General features: G+C 35.6%; 1 protein-coding gene across 4 annotated transcripts; it reads right to left on the reverse strand.

Moving 5' to 3' along the window:
* Positions 1-274: 274 nt before the first annotated feature.
* On the reverse strand, positions 275-11,614 carry LOC104225584 (DNA damage-binding protein CMR1-like). Of its 4 annotated transcripts, none has more exons than XM_070165174.1 (6): positions 11,424-11,614; positions 3,012-3,304; positions 2,379-2,844; positions 1,428-1,834; positions 914-1,012; positions 275-770 (listed from the first exon to the last, which is right to left on the reverse strand). In XM_070165174.1, exons 2-6 carry the CDS (start codon positions 3,056-3,058, stop codon positions 452-454), a joined length of 1,338 nt encoding a protein of 445 aa, XP_070021275.1. In that variant the 5' UTR covers positions 3,059-3,304; positions 11,424-11,614; the 3' UTR covers positions 275-451. The 4 variants fall into 4 exon arrangements, with proteins under 4 accessions (XP_070021275.1, XP_009775722.1, XP_070021277.1 ...); XM_009777420.2 differs by lacking the exon at positions 11,424-11,614 and adding an exon at positions 9,924-10,125; XM_070165176.1 differs by lacking the exon at positions 11,424-11,614 and adding an exon at positions 9,822-9,881.
* Positions 11,615-16,975: the final 5,361 nt, after the last annotated feature.

Here is a 16,975-nt window from a genome sequence, read left to right on the forward strand (position 1 = left end):
TAGATTATGTGGTTTTACTTGACACAAAGTTTAAGGGAAAAAAAAAGACTTTTGAAACATGTAGTCCTAAAAGCTTAAGGGGAAAAAGCTTTATGGGGCCATAATATTTGTCTCGCTATAAAAGCTTCACATTAAGGGTAAAATGGATAAAATAAAAATTTTAAAGTTAAATATTTTCTAAATATATAATCATTCTCCACAAAAACACCAAAATGATGAAAACAATTCCATATTTATACTATACATGTCATCCGCTACTTCACCGGAGCATATCTCAAAATAGAAACATATACATTGTCCTTAAGAAAACATAATCGAAGTGTCATGCTTCTATTTAGAGGCGATTTCAGCGAACCAAATAGTTTGACCAAATAGTTTTGACCAAAACATGTATTTGAGTTAAGAAATCTACATAAGTAAATTGCCTTTTTAGACTTTGGAAAGCATAAACTCATGATGCTGGATCGGCTGCTGCTTCTACCCACATATATACTTTACCTTTGCCTGTGGCACCAGCAAGTGTTCCAACCATAAAAGGATGAGCAGCCAAACGGTATGGAACAGTAGGCATATAATCACTTTGCAAAGTACGCACAACCTTCTTCTCAACAGTAGAAATGATATCGACTCCATTTTTGTCATCATCAACACTAGAAATGTCATCGACTCCATTTTTGTCATCATTTTTGAGATTTTCTTTTCTTTTGTGCTTCTGCTTTTCCTGAATCTTGCCAATGTAGACATATGAGTCATCCCAGCCCCAGATTCCTCTGTTCCAAAAGTGGATTAGATATTCTACAAGAAAATGGCTCTTTAACTCAATTTTCTTGTGGATGAATTGTTCTTATATATATCTAATATTTGTACAAGTCTTCATGAGGTAATGGTTTAAAAAAAGAATTTATGTTCATACCTTAATGTGGAAATATATTCACCACTTAGGTTGTTGTGGTGTATCAGGAACTTCTCCTTATAGTTTTCTCCTCCAAATATACCAATAGTATTGTCCGAGCTGTGTTAAACATGAAATTACCAACGTAACTACTGATCGAGGAGATACCAAACAATTGATAAAATAAAAAACAGACAGTCAAGTACCTCAAGAAAATTAAGCAGATAACAAAATTGATAGAGTGGTTTCATTTTTCATACTATTAAGACCTTTTCCTCTTAAAATTTCCTACAGAAACATCTTCAAAAAAATATATATTTCTAAAAAACGTAACATTGGCAATATTCTCTTCATGCATTTTACTATCAAATGTTTGTTTTGAAAGTACTTCTAGGATTTGAAGTAATTTCGATATCTGAATTTATTAATTTTTGTTTCACTGATTTATCATCATATGACATCACTCGATTCTGTCAAAATCATTAAAGCATTTACTGTATGTAGGAACGAAAGGGGCTTCACTAGTTGCACAAACCTTGTTGTTGCAAGAAAACTCCCAGAAGGTGAAAAGTACGCGGAATGAATTGGACCACCATGTCTAATAGTTGTCAATGATTTTGGTTGATCTCTGCTAATACTTCTCAAGTCCCACAAAGAGAAAGTCCTGTCTGCAGAGCTTGTAACTACAATATTAGGATCATCTGGCTTGCAATGTATCGTATTGATTCTCTCTTCGTGCAATTCCCATAATGAAGATAGTGTGCTAGCTCTTACATCAAATATTTTTAGCGCTCCAACTTCGTCACCAAAATATAAACAGTTTATGTCCTGTACTCGATGACATATGGAATATATTGCATAAGTATCCTTATATACCTCTTCGAAAGCCTCCTTTTCAACATCCAGCAACATAATACGTTGATCATAACTTGAAGTAAATATCTGCAAGTATTTGTATAAGTAAAGTTGTTGAATGTCAGACTAATTAACTAATATGATCAATAACCATATTATAGACATGAAGATGATGTGATGTATGAAATAGCTCATATACAGTACATGAATAGCTTTTCGTTTTCATTGTCAGTTCTCACATATTGGGGGTTTTAGTTAGATTATTGTTGCAAGAGTCATCACAACTTTTTAAAGCCCAAAAAGGAAGAATTTAAAGAGGAAAACAGTATCAACTTTAAAGGCTTTACACCAAGCCTTACTATGAAATTAAAACAGGAACTAGCTATGAAATTCATCACTTTGATAATCCGTCATTAATAGGATTAGCAACTAAATTCTTTAGTTTAGCAACAGAATTTGTCCATCACTAATTTCTTCTTCTTTTTTTTTTTGTACTTTCCACTTCACTATTTTGATCAGCTAGCTAAGATAATGCAGCAATCGACTGCTAATGTATATGTATCCGACAGACAATAGTACGAATCATAATTAAGTACTAATAAAAATGGAAAAGCAAAAAAAGAGTTATCACCTTCAACATGGAGAATGGCTCAATTAAAATTCCAGATATTTTGGACTGGTGAGGTTGATACAGATAAATTCCATTGTCCCCGTTCTCCTCTTCAAAATCCACATTCCATAGCCCCAAATAGCCAAGCTCATCGCCTACAAATATTACTTTCATATTCGCTGCGGGAAGAAACTTCACATCTGAAATGGCACCTTTCACCATTTGTGTTCTTCCGTTGGGGTTCAACTCCAAACTTTCCAGATCAACTTGCCGATCAGTAAGTGTTGTATCCAGTAGCGGATCATGTCTTCTCAAACTTCTTATTGTTTTAACCATACCATCACACGAAAACTCCTCACAAGTAGAAGACTTTTTCGATAATTCCCTTGCGTCAATTTTATCAATGAGGCCATCACTCAATTCTGGTGGCATTCCTTGACTTCTACGAGATATGCGGCGAATAATACTTGATGCTTCAACGTCATCTCTATAGTCGAATTCATCATACACGTAAAATTAACCAAAACTGGAAAATGATATGCATGTCTATCTTCTGGTTCGGGGTACTGAATAATTAAGAGTTTAATAGTACAACAATGTAAACGGTACAGATTGATGTTAATTATTTTGGAGAAAGAAAGAGATATATAGAACCTTTTGCTTCTTTGCCGCTTGGAAGCTGCTCTTTTGTTATCAGCCATTGCTAATGATTAAGAGAACACGAGAAAAGGTCACTCAACAAAGAAAGGAGAGGATTGTTTAGTATACGCAATCCATGATGGCTGCTCTCATTTCGTACGAATGGGAAGAAGGCTTAAAAAGTTGTCTCTAGAGATGGATCGGACCATGAATTCAACAGCCACCGAGTGTAACAGCCACTGATATCCTCGGAACTGTGCTCACCACTGCTCTAGGTACATGGCTCTTCTATATGCATTACTGAAAATCTACAAATACATATAGAAGTACATAAGGAAATGTTAACTAATTTACTTAAATTTTAAACACTTAACCAAGAGAGAGTTGTGAACCACATGAATCCATTTGCCATGATGGTGAACTTGAAGTCCTTCGAATGAAGTTACTAAATCTAACACCAAATAAAAAATCCACAGGTTCTCCATGCTTTGAACTTTTTGAGCTTTGTAAGCGACGTAACTTTAATTTGCTTTTACTTCTTGTATTTTCCTTACATACTTTTTCACTAAATTCAAATCATAGGATAAAGGAAACATCCATGACCAGAATATGAAATTGTGATAATTTACTAATAACATGAAATAAGTTTCAATCGCAATCGAGTCTATTGTTTTACAATATAAATGCATAAAAGTTGAACTAACATGCTAATTAGCAGGAAAAGTATACATCTATTACGGAAAAGAAATACAGAGAGAATGAAAATAAGAGGAAAATAATTAGTAGCATAACATAATGAAATTCAAGATACAGAATAAATATTACCTCACGTGATTTGAAAAGCTAAAGGGAAATAAATATAAGGCACACTATATGATAAGTTCAGCTGCTGCCAACTACCAATTCTAGAAGCCCACCATTGTTGAAGTCACCAACCCATTCTAGAAGCCACCATTGTTGAAGCCTCCATTGTTGAATGAAGAATTCAACCACCAACCACCTTCTTTAAGGCTATAAATAGAGCCTTATGTTTTACACAGAAATATCAATCCAAAGAGATTGAAATACAATCCAAGAAGAGATTGTGAGAACAAAAAGAGAGTTTGGTGAGGTTTTTTTGTAGAGAGAAATTCTTGGTGTAAATTCTCTGTAATTCTATTCTTGTGAAATAGAGTTGTTTTTCCTCCCAAATAATCTTCATATTGATCCGAGAATCACAACAAGTGGTATCAGAGCCTTCGATTCTGTGTTCATCGAGAAATATCGGAACACTGAAAATTTCAACCCGGATTTACGTTTTTCGAAAATGTGATCTTCGGTGTGTTTTGATCATTTCATTAGATTCCTTGCATCAATACAAATTCAACGCAATTTTCCGGAGGCAAAACAAAGCTAAAACGAAGAAGTTATGGCAATTTAAATTTTACTATTTTTTTTCTGTCCAAGGGAGAAGATGATGAATAGTAATTGCCCAATCAGCACCACGTCATCATCCAGTCAGCATCTAGTCAGCGCCCAGTCATCATAAATTTTCATAAACTTATGAAATAACCCCTGAAGTTACTGAAATTATAAATCAGCCCCACAAGTTAAGTATATTTTCGATTTAACCCCCAAAAGTTTGGTGTAAATTTTGAAAATTTTCTGGAGGCCCTATTTTGACCCAAGAAGAGTCAATCCTACCAATTTTCACCATTCCGGACGCGTTGGTGAGGTCCGTTTGGTGAGATTCTACTCCAAAATTTTGACAAAGCCATTTTAAAGATATAATGGAAGAGTCATCATCATCTGGAGCTATGATAAAGCTTACTGCCACAAATTACACATTGTGGAGACCCCGGATGGAAGATCTCCTCAGTTGTAAAGATTTGTTTGATCCCATAGAAGCATAGGGTAAGAACCCCGATTCCACCAAAGAAGCAGAGTGGAAGAAATTAAACAGAAAAACTATCGGTCAAATTCGACAATGGATTGACGATAGCGTTTTTCATCATGTTGCACAAAAGACAGACGCGTATGCCCTCTGGGTGAAGTTAGAAGGGATGTATCAAGCCAAGATCGCTAGGAACAAAGCCTTGTTGATGAGGCGTTTGGTAAATTTGAAGTTAAAGCACGGAACTTCAGTTGCCGAGCATACCAGTGAGTTTCAAAGCTTGATAAATCAATTATCGTCTGTTGACATGCCGCTCGGGGATGAGATGCAAGCCCTACTACTTCTTAGTTCTCTTCCTGATAGCTGGGAGACGCTGGTAGTCTCTCTCAGTAATTCAGCTCCTAGTGGAAATCTGACCATGTCTATGGTTAAAGATGTCTTATTTAATGAAGAAGCTAGAAGAAAGGACATCGATCATGGTGAGTCGCATGCCCTTATTACAGAAAGAGGGAGACAACAAGAAAGAAGTCAAGATAAGAGGAGAGGCAGAAGCAAGAGTAGGGGAAAATCCACAGATGGTAGGAAGTCATCTTATGCGTGCTACCACTGTGGAATAACAGGGCCATTTAAAGAAGAACTGCAGAAAATTGCATAAGGAGAAGGAGCAGTTGAAGTAGAAGGATGGAGATGCATTAGTCACTACCCACGGAGAGGTAGCCATTTGTTCCATCCAAGAAGAGACATGCCTTCACGTCTCAAGTCAAGAAGAAAACGAATGGGTGGTAGATACTGCAGCATCATACCACGCCACATCCCGAAAAGATTTCTCCACAACATACAAAGCAGGAGACTTTGGAGTAGTGAAGATGGGGAACACTTCTTCCTGTGAGATAGTTGGAATTGGTGATATCAAAATACAAACAAATATCGGGAGTACAATGATACTGAAGGATGTCCATCATGTGCCAGATCTTCGTCTAAACCTAATATCAGGTATAGCTCTTGACAAACAAGGCTATGAAAGTTATTTCGGAATAGGCACATGGAAATTGCTGAAAGGGGTTATGATTCTCGCTCGAGGACATATTTGTGGCAACTTATATAAAACTCATATGAAGGTATGTTTAGACAGCCTCAATGTTATGGAAAAAGAGGCGTCTCAAAACATGTGGCACCAGAGACTCGGTCACATGAGTGAAAAAGGGATATCAATTCTAACCAAAAAGCAGCTTATCAGAATGGACAAGAATGCTGCTTTAGACCCTTGTAATAGAGCGTGAAACGGGAAAGAAATTAAAATGCCTTCGCTCAGATAATGGAGGCGAGTATACTTCCAAGGAGTTTGATTCCTATTGCAAGAGACAAGGGATTCGACATGAAAAGACGGTCCCACGCACCCCACAACACAATGGAGTAGCCGAGAGAATGAACCGGACAATTATGGAAAGAGTCAGAAGTATGATCAGTATGGCAAAGCTGCCTAAGCCAGTCTGGGGAGAAGCTGTTCGCACCGCCTGCTACCTAATCAACTGGTCACCATCAGCCCCGTTGAATTTTGAGGTTCCAGAGAAAATATGGTCTGGTAAGAATCCCTCATATTCTCACTTAAGGGTATTCAGTTGTTTAGCACATGCACATGTATCCAAGGAGCTCAGGAAGAAGCTTGATGGTAGAACTATACCATGTATCTTCATAGGCTATGGAGATGAAGAATTTGGGTATAGATTATGGGATCCAATACAGAAGACGGTGATCAGAAGTAGGGATGTTGTATTCCACGAAAACCAGACAATTGAAGACATTGAAAAGCCCACAATGTCTTATGAAAGAGGTTCCAGTGCCCAAAAAGTTGGTCCAGATCCACTACCATTGCAGTTTGACACAAATAGCATGGGGGAGCATGAAGCAGTACCAGAAGCAGAACAGGAGGATGTTTGGCAGGGGGAGGCACAAACCCCTCAGGAAACTACAGAACCATCACAGGGGAACGATGATGGTACACATCCTGAAGCTAATAATCAACAACCTCGTCGATCTGAACGAGGTCAGATTCCATCAACTCGATACCCAGAAACCGAGTATATTCTACTTTCTGAAGATGGAGAACCAGAGAGTTTCCATGAAGCTATATCTCATACGGATAAAGAAAAATGGTTGCAAGCAATGACCGAAGAGATGAACTTTTTACAGAAAAACAACACTTATGAGATTGTGAAACTTCCACAAGGAAAGAAGGTACTGAAGAGTAAATGGGTATTCAAGCTCAAGAAAGATGGCAGAGGAAAGGTGGTGAAGCACAAAGCCCGGTTAGTAGTCAAAGGATTCCTACAGAAAAAGGGAATTGACTTTGATGAAATATTTTCACCAGTTGTAAAATTGACTTCAATCCGCATCATCCTTGGATTGGTAGCCAGTTTGAATTTGGAGCTTGAACAAATGGATGTCAAGACAACATTTCTTCATGGTGATCTAAATGAAGAAATCTATATGGAGCAGCCGGAAGGTTTTGAGGTTTCAGGAAAAGAAAACCTCGTCTATAAGCTTACGAAAAGTTTATATGGCCTAAAGCAAGCACCGAGGCAGTGGTACAAAAAGTTTGACTCATTTATGGTAAGTCAAGGATATAAAAGGACTGTTGCAGATCAGTGTGTTTACATTCAGAGATTTTCGGATGACAATTTTGTTGTACTTCTACTTTATGTAGACGACATGTTGATCGTCGGACAAGATGCAACAAAAATTAGACAGTTGAAGAAAGAACTCTGTAAGTCCTTTGAAATGAAAGACTTAGGTCCAGCTCAGCATATTTTGGGATTGCAGATAACTCGAGATAGGAGAAACAAGAAGTTATGGCTATCTCAAGAAAATTATATTGAACGGGTGATCAAACGGTTCAATATGAGTAATGCCAAACCGGTAGGTGCCCCTTTGGCAAATCACTTCAAGTTGAGCAAGAGTTTGTGCCCCTCATCCAAGAAAGAGATTGAGGAGATGTCTACAATTCCATATTCTTCAGCAGTTGGAAGTCTGATGTGTATGCCATGGTTTGCACGAGGCCAGATATCGCACATGCGGTAGGTGTGGTAAGTCGTTTTCTTTCTAACCCTGGAAAGAAACATTGGGAGGCAGTTAAGTAGATTCTCAGGTATCTTAAAGGTACTTCAAAATCAAGACTGTGCTTTGGGGGAGCTGATCCAGTCTTGGAAGGCTATACAGAGATATGGCCGGAGATCCTGATGGAAGAAAATCAACCTCAGGATATGTTTATACTTTTGCAGGGGGAGCTGCGTCATGGCAGTCAAGATTGCAGAAGTGTGTTGCACTATCCACAACTGAAGCAGAATATATTGTTGTAGCGGAAGCTGGAAAAGAAATGTTGTGGCTAAAGCGGTTTCTCCAAGAACTAGGGATAAATCAAATAAAGTATAAGATACATTGTGATAGTCAAAGTGCAATTGATTTAAGCAAAAACTCAATGTATCATTCTCGGACAAAGCACATCGACATTCGCTATCACTGGATAGGCGAGGTGATGGATCAACAACTGTTGAAACTAGTGAAGATCCATACGAAGGAGAATCCAGCAGACATGTTAACAAAGGTGGTCACTCAAGAAAAGTTAGAGCTGTGCAGAGACATAGTTGGAATAACTTTCAAATAGTAGTTGTGTTGGAATGCAGCTGAAGGGGGAGAATTGATAAGTTCAGCTGCTGCCAACTACCAATTCTAGAAGCCCACCATTGTTGAAGCCACCAACCCATTCTAGAAGCCACCATTGTTGAATGAAGAATTCAACCACCAACCACCTTCTTTAAGGCTATAAATAGAGCTTTATGTTTTACACAGAAATATCAATCCAGAGAGATTGAAATACAATCCAGGAAGAGATTGTGATAACAAAAAGAGAGTTTGGTGAGGTTTTTTTGTAGAGAGAAATTTTTGGTGTAAATTCTCTGTAATTCTATTCTTGTGAAATAGAGTTGTTTTTCCTCCCAAATAATCTTCATATTGATCCGAGAATCACAACACTATAAATAATCCTACAGTCAGAAATGACTAAAGGCACGACTTTAAAGTCTGTGTGGCGAATACTAATAAAAGTTTTTTTTTTGTAATTATTTCGAACTAATGTTTTAGTTGGAGTATTGAATTGTTGTATTTGTGAAAGATATGTTGGGAAACATTGAATCTTAGCACATGAATTGCATAGGCTAGAATTTACAACTGTTGCCTCGAGTGTGGAAGGCTTTTCACATAAATATATTATATTGATTGGTAATTAAGTAACTTAGTTTTTGACTTTAAAAAGTAACATAGCTGAATCAAAAATCATGAATAGAAGAAACTTTCAAAATTGTCAAATTAGTGTCGATAATTTTATATTCAAATTAACAATTAGCCATTGAAAAAGTAACTCCATGATAGACCTCTGATTAAACCACATATCACTACACATCAATTAATATCAAAACTTTCATATACTTCCCAAATATTTGAACAACATCACATAAGAAGCTTGTCATCATCTACAGAAAAATAACTACAATATTTCACATACTTAATACAATCAAACACCGTATTATTCCATCAAGCCAATATAAGAAAAACCAAATAAATTTACCGTACCAAGCTTAGAAGCACTTTATTATACAAAGCATTGAAGCCCTGATATTTCAGAAAACTGAATAAAATTACCAGATAAAAGTTTACCAATACAATTCATACACTAATAATCACCCGATCCTTTAGGGAGAAAATCACGGCCGGTGATGCACTTCAGGAAACAAAGATAACAACGCTAAGCGCGTAGAATAACTAAAATCCAAAAGAAAAGGTTAAAGAATAACATATATGGAAACAGAAATAGTGTAACGGTAGAAAGGGGATGAAACCATTTATATATTAAACAAAAAAGTGTAAACGAAATAGGTTGGATGGGAAGTGTAACCAACCTTGTTCATGTTTTCATATATGAAACCCATCAGAATAGATATTGGATTATTCAATATCATTCAAAGAATTAACTTATCGGAATGAAAAGATAATCACCATACCTCTTTAGTCTGGCCAAGAGCAAAAGCCGAGATGTCACTCGCGTTTTTCATCTTCCTCTTCCCAATGCGAGAGAGATTACAATTGGCAGGAATAAAATATAAAATATATATATATAAAGAAAGATGCAAGTTATAGCACATTATACGATTGGGGTTTATGGACTGGAAAAGTCATAATCCCCGTAAAGAGGTGTGAGTTATGGCTTTGGACTTTTTAAAATAGGATAAATGAAAAACGTGAAAGGAAAAAAATAAATAAAAGGAGGGAAAAAATAAATAGGATTTCTACGCCACACAAGATACAACATCACCTCTCTTAAATATATATTAGATTTTTACATATGTTTGTCCTAGTTTTATATATAGAAATTTTTGGGGCTGGGTTAAAATGAAGAAAATGATGTTTCTTCAACAGGGTAAAGGGATGGGGTTAACCCTTCGTTGACAGAAAGAGAAGTAAGAGAGGAAGGACAATTAATGAAATTTAAGTGGAAATAGGTTTATTTTTCAGAGAACCTAAGTTGGAAAATATCAAGGAAAACTGGAAAACTAAAAAAAACTAAGGAAAAAGATAAACCCAAATCCTGGCTGTTGAAGAGTGCCACATCACCTCCCATTGTCCCTCAATATAATATAGATAGATATATGGATTATATAAATATAGATTCTTTTATCTCTTTATATAGCTCCGCAATGTTTTCTTCAAGCAAAGAAGTTTTGTGCTCAAGGATCTGCTCATTATACATAGAAACTCAATATTTATCAAATGTTTTTAGTAGTTAAAGACCATTAATACTTTTAAAAACAAAATAAGGAATAGGAAAGGTTGGAAGAGTAATAATTGAGACTTTTAAGCTTTCCAAACTGCAGAATATAAAAGCCTAGAGCAATAATTGAGTCTTCGAATCTATAGTAAGATAAGTAGGAAAATAGGGGGAACAAAAGCCAAAGAATTAGACGAATGGTGAGTTTAAATAAGTTGGATCCATTAACAACAAAATTAATTTTTTTGGAAATTGTTGGGCACAACATCAATACCTATATATTTATATAAAGCCGAGAATTAGCCAGCTGATCGGGCATCCCTATTTGCCCAGAAAACTCAATTACCTATTTTGTCAATTTTTTGGCTTTTATTTTATCATATTTCTAACTATTTTCTGTTATTTTTAAAAATCCAGAAGCCACCATGTCATGCCACTATTAAGAGAGAATTTATGGTACTCTTACCAGTTACCTTCCCAGACGAAAGTAACGTCTCAAGTCCTACCAAAAGCAATCACTTTTGTACCAAGATTGAAGAAATTCTCAATTAATATTCCTAAGAAAGCAATCAGTTTCTCTTAAATTCTCAAAGAACTGCCATTGGTCATACCAAGACAAATAGGAATTTCTCAAATTTTTTTGTTCTGCATTGTATGATTCTCCATGTGATATAATTTTTATCTTTTACTAATTCTTGCTATAATTAAATTTTTAAGGAGAACGATAGAGGCTTACTCTGCAAAAAGTTGTTGTATGCTTTTGTGCTTCTCGATCGGTTCTTGCTAAAGATAAAAGATGGTGAGGCTCAACAATTTCCAATTCTGATCTTCTTTCTTCATGTTGTTTTACGCTTTTATCCAGTCTTATTGATAACAAATTCTTTAGATTTTGGATATGAAAATCGTAATTCCCGTTCCTGGTATCATAGAAATCCAGTAAAGTAAAGAAGAATTTTTCATTCTAGGGTTCTAATAGATATTTTAACAAGTAAATTCCTCATAGGGTAAGTATACAGTTTTGCGGTTCAGATTTCCTTCGAGTCCACAAGGAAGTCAATGTGACCGACAAAGTAAAGGTAGAATCGATAGTAGTTTTCAGTATTAATTCTGTATTTTTGCCCAATTCTGAAATCACACGGATTGAGTTGCACAGGGATGGACTCTTACATTCACGTATACTGCCTTTTTCATTTTCTTTTACCTTTTTCACATTTCTTTGTTTGATTTCAATCTTTCTTTTGAAGTGTACATGAAACTATCGATCACTAATTTACGGAAGGATTTCACTAATTAAATGGCTTTCAAATATGACCAGTTAACAAGAAAATAAAAAAATCACCCAAGAGCTTAATTCTCAAAAGATACACCATGAATTTATTCCTTTTAATATATAAGAGAACATTGATACTATCTTTTTCCATATTTTCTTATCGGTCTTAACTTGATAGCTTCTTATATAATTTGAGATTGGGATATGCTTTAAGTTTGTATTCATATAGATAGTGTCTGAAAGTACAAGTGATAAATTGATCTTGCCATAATTACTAATTTACTTGGTTGATTACTTCTTCATACTTTGGTTTATTTTTCTGTTAGCCCAAGAATTATCAGGCTGATCGGTATTTATAAATGAGAAGTATAATTGCATTCACATCTGCACTATTTTTTAACATATATAAAGTATGTATTATAGACGTGGTCCCATGATGATGATTATTTTCAACTTTCTTTTATTTTTCTTAGTGTGCAAATTAGACCTGTGAAGCGAACAAAGAAAACGGTTTACTTGCCATGGTCATGGAAGACTCAAAGCTCCTCCTCCCTGACTTCAAATAGCAAAGACGATGATCGTACCTATATCATTTTGAGAAGGAATTAAATTTCTGTTGCATCCTTAGATTATATTGTTGTAACAGTAAATATTGTCTTGTAATTTGGTACTGTGGAGTAGTTTATTTTACGTCGCTCATTGGTTTGTGTCAGCTCTCTCTCATGTTAATTTCCATATTATTGCTATGAGATTTTAATAAATTAATGTTTTTAATTAAAAATTGTTTAATTTCTTATTTTCATATTATGAGAAATCTTCTCTTTTATTTGCTTCGCACTATATCAAACAACCAACAAAGTAAATTATGCTATCTTATACGAAACATATAAATAAATGAATTTCTCTTTTCAATATGTTTCCCCTTTTATTTGTTAAACTAAATATAATATGAAAGAACTAGGACGTAAATAAAATAGCTCTTCATAGTCTATTATTTTATTCTTTTAACCATTTACATATAGGAAGCAATTCATTTCATCATTATAAGAGTTCTTTATAATCGTGCGAAGCGTGACAAGTTTACTAGTTCTTCCAATAATCTTCGCCTTTTAGGTTATTATTCGAATCTAAGCATTAATTGTTTAGCTAACGAAGAAACAGAAAAAGGAAAAAGAGAGGAGAATAATGCAATTTTCAAAGGCAGATCATAAAAAAGAACACAAATGGATTGCGTACAGTAAACAATCATGATTTATTATCCCAGAATCTTTTTCAAATTCTCATCAACAGATAAAGAAGTTGTTTATCCGTAAAACGGTACAGCTAAATTTATACATAGTTTTTAGATAAATGAATTAATTTGATCCTAAAATAATAGATGAATTATATAAAATGCAATACTTAGCCTTGAAATGGAGACGAAACAACATAAACAATAGTTCCGGAAACAGGGCTTCCGGGCACAACATCAATGAAATCAAAAAGCAAGAAGATAAGATTATATTAAGCATTGAATAGAGTGTAGCGTATATTTGCCAGAAAATTCGTGTCATCTACAATGATAATGGAGCTCACTATTTATAGTTGTACCTAGGGAACAAGGTCCTAGGTTCAAGCCCTTCTTTAATGTAAATTATGAGTGTCATTGAAGAACGTGTAACGGCGGGCATGAATGCCATATTCTTTATAACAGACAATGTACTTAATGTTGTAGAATATTCTTCAGTAAATGCTCTCGTGTGGGAGACATTTATTTCATCTTTATGAGCGTCATTCTTTCCGGTAACAAACGAAATAGTTGTCATTAGTTTTACCTATCCTCTGCCTTCGGCTCCACGTGTGTCACGACCCCAGTTTTCCTCTGTAGGATGTCGTGACGACACCTAGTCTCTAAGACTATGTAAGCCTAACACTTACTAAATTAATAGAAGAATTCAACCATGAACTAACAAATATGAAATAGAAATCTTTGAACATAACTTACAATTCCAAAATCTGTAGTACAAGTCATAAGCTCTACTGAGTTTGCTAGAAAATACCTAAATACAATTGTTCGGAATATAATTTAAATAGTGCAAATACACTAACAGAAGGTGACTCTATGGCCTGCGAATGCAACGACAGATTTACTTTGAGTCTCCACAGTAATGCTCGACCATCCAGCTAATAATAAACAATAATCGTGGCACCTGGGTATGCACAAAATGTGCAGAAGCTTAGTATGAGTACACCACAGCGATACCCAATAAGTATCAAGGCTCCTCAGTGGAATAGTGACGAGGGAGAGTCAAGACACCTACTGGACTAAACAACCTGAACAAGTACGAAGGTGAACTAACAGATAAACAATATTAATATAAAGATAAGTAGGATAAGGAATACAAAATAATACTTGCAATGATACTCTAGTAACAACATTTTTTAACGGGAAGCACTCAATGTTGTAGTGTAAGGGGAACACAGTTTAAGTCCGGTGAAACCAAATAAAGGAAAAACTAACAACAACTCAATAAGGACAACTGCTTTCACACCAGCTTTGTTCAAGCATTTCCACGAGGTACTAAACCTCAAATCAGAGCTCGTGGGTCCCAATTCATGAACCCTAATCACTTGGCATCTTGTGCCCACTTTACAATTCATAACCGCACGGACGACTCAAATGCCAAGAGAGTGACAATATATAATATCCACACGGACCACTCACGTGCCTACAAAACAATTCTCACACAGAGGGAAAGTGGACAAGACTATATGTAATGGTCAGTAACGTCAGGATTCATCTTCTTAAATCAATGTGGATGATTCATTTACGTATATTCTTGTGCAAGTGTTCTACCACTATTCAAGTTAACAAGTAAGAGTAGAGACAATGAATGACATTTAATAAATGATCACCACAAAATGTACCGTGTAATAAAGACAACAAGAAAATTGAAGCAACGACTAGTACAACAAGATTAGCTACATATGACCAAGAAAATAGTGCAACACGGAGGAAGACAATTACTAGTATACTAAGGAAACAACAATCAAAGACAAGTACAAATGAATTTGGAAATGTCAATAAGAGCCCTACCGAGGTACCGCCTCGTAGTCTGAAATCATAAAGTGAATCACCAACTTCCTTATATTACCGCGGGAGCCTTTACATGTAGTTTGAAAATTATTTTTTCCACAATAGTCATCCCCCATTTTAGCTCACCTTATCACACCGCTTGGCTTCTAGTAGTTTCCTTACTAGCCATATGTATCAAACTCACCTTATCTCACTGCATGTGTTTCAACACCCAGACCTTATACCATCACATGCGTATCAATAATAACAACAACACAGTAGAAACCTCGTGGAAACATCATATCAATAGCACGGCAAAAACCTCGTGCAAATATCATAACAACAGCATGGCACAAACATCGTGCAAACATCATAACAATCTTCTCAATAACGTGTTCCAAAAGATAACAACTCAACAAAATGTCTTTCATAATATGTGCCCAAATGCCATAACATTTTCTCAAATAGTTTCAATATCACAACTGCACATAGCCCTCAGCTCTGCAACACGGAATGCAACAGCAGGAACAACAATAACATGAGAATATAATAAGTAAATCAACTCAGGAGCTTCAGAACACAAAAAAACTGTGGAACAAGCTCACAAGAAGTACAAAACAAGGAATAATGGTCTCAACAAGAATAGCTCAACAAGGAAAAGATAATGTGTAGCAATAATTCTACTAGAGTATAATTCGACGATAAGAGAAATAACATGAATCAATGATTCCAAATAAGGATAAATCAACAATGAAAAAGGGATAACAAAACTTCATTTAAGGTTGAGCAATTACGGAAGAGATACAACAAATTCAATTGAGGACAAGCAATTACAGAAAAGATTCAATTAAGGATAGACAATTATAGAAAAGATAACAATAACTTCCATTAAGGATAAGCAATTACAGAAAGGATAGCATGACAATAAAAGAGGCAATAACTTCAGTTAAGGTACATAAGAGTTTAATCGGTAATAAGGGTAGAACATAAAGCAATTAATGGGGGAATTTAACATGACCAAACAACTTCATATCTAATGAACATGAGAACCTAAGAGCCCTAAACGATCAAATTTCTATAAATAAGTTCGAGCACGTACTCGTCACCTCACGTACTCGGCCTTCACATGACACAACTAGCACCAAAGACTCAAATCCTAAGGGGTAGTTCCTCCATACAAAGTTAGGCAAGATACTTACCTCAAAGAAGCTAGACTGTTACTCTAAAATGACTTTCTCGAGTGAAACAATCTCCGGATGGCTCAAATCTAGCCAAAATTACTTCAAATCATAAATAAAACTCATAGGAAACAATTTCGGATATAAAGCTTCAATCTTTAACAAAAACTAAAAAGTCAACCCGAAAGTCAACCTCTGGGCCCGCACCTCGGAACCCGATAAAATTTATAAAACCTGAATATCTATTCCGATACGAGATCAACAATACCAAAATTATCAATTTCCGACATCAATTCGTCCTTCAAATCATCATTTTATATTTTGAAATATTTTTTACAAATTTTCCCCATATTCCAACTTAATTCACTAATTAAATGATGAAGATAATAATAGATTCATGAAATATAATAAGATTCGGGTAAATAACACTTACCTCAATGATTGCTTGAAAAACCCATGAAAAATCTCCCAATACCGAGGCCCACAACTCTAAAAATGAAGAAAAAAATGACCAAACTCGACCCTAAATGTTCTGCCCAGATTAGCATATGCCGACAAAAATGACGCATCTGTGGCCTCGCATTTGCGAGGCAAAATGCCGCATCTGTGACTGCCACTCAAAGGAAGGCCGCACATGTGAATTCACAGAAGCGATCTTCTCCATCGCATGAGTGGAAAATCTAGCTCGCACCGAAACGCGCAGAAGCGATCATATCCTTGTAGGTGAGCTTGCGCATCCTCCTCAACAGAAGCAGAACTTGCCATAGCACCTCCTTTTTGCAGAA

The sequence above is a fragment of the Nicotiana sylvestris genome, chromosome 12 (genome assembly GCF_000393655.2).
Source record: "Nicotiana sylvestris chromosome 12, ASM39365v2, whole genome shotgun sequence".
NCBI classification, from domain to species: domain Eukaryota; kingdom Viridiplantae; phylum Streptophyta; class Magnoliopsida; order Solanales; family Solanaceae; genus Nicotiana; species Nicotiana sylvestris.

Excerpts from the sequence above, each read along its gene's own strand:
- LOC104225584 (XM_070165174.1), bottom strand. The coding sequence starts at position 3,058 with ATGGCTGATAACAAAAGAGCAGCTTCCAAGCGGCAAAGAAGCAAAAG. Across the intron at positions 1,013-1,427 it reads AGTTTTCTTGCAACAACAAG|CTCGGACAATACTATTGGTA; the intron begins GTTTGTGCAACT and ends TGTTTAACACAG. Across the intron at positions 771-913 it reads GAATATATTTCCACATTAAG|AGGAATCTGGGGCTGGGATG; the intron begins GTATGAACATAA and ends CTTTTGGAACAG.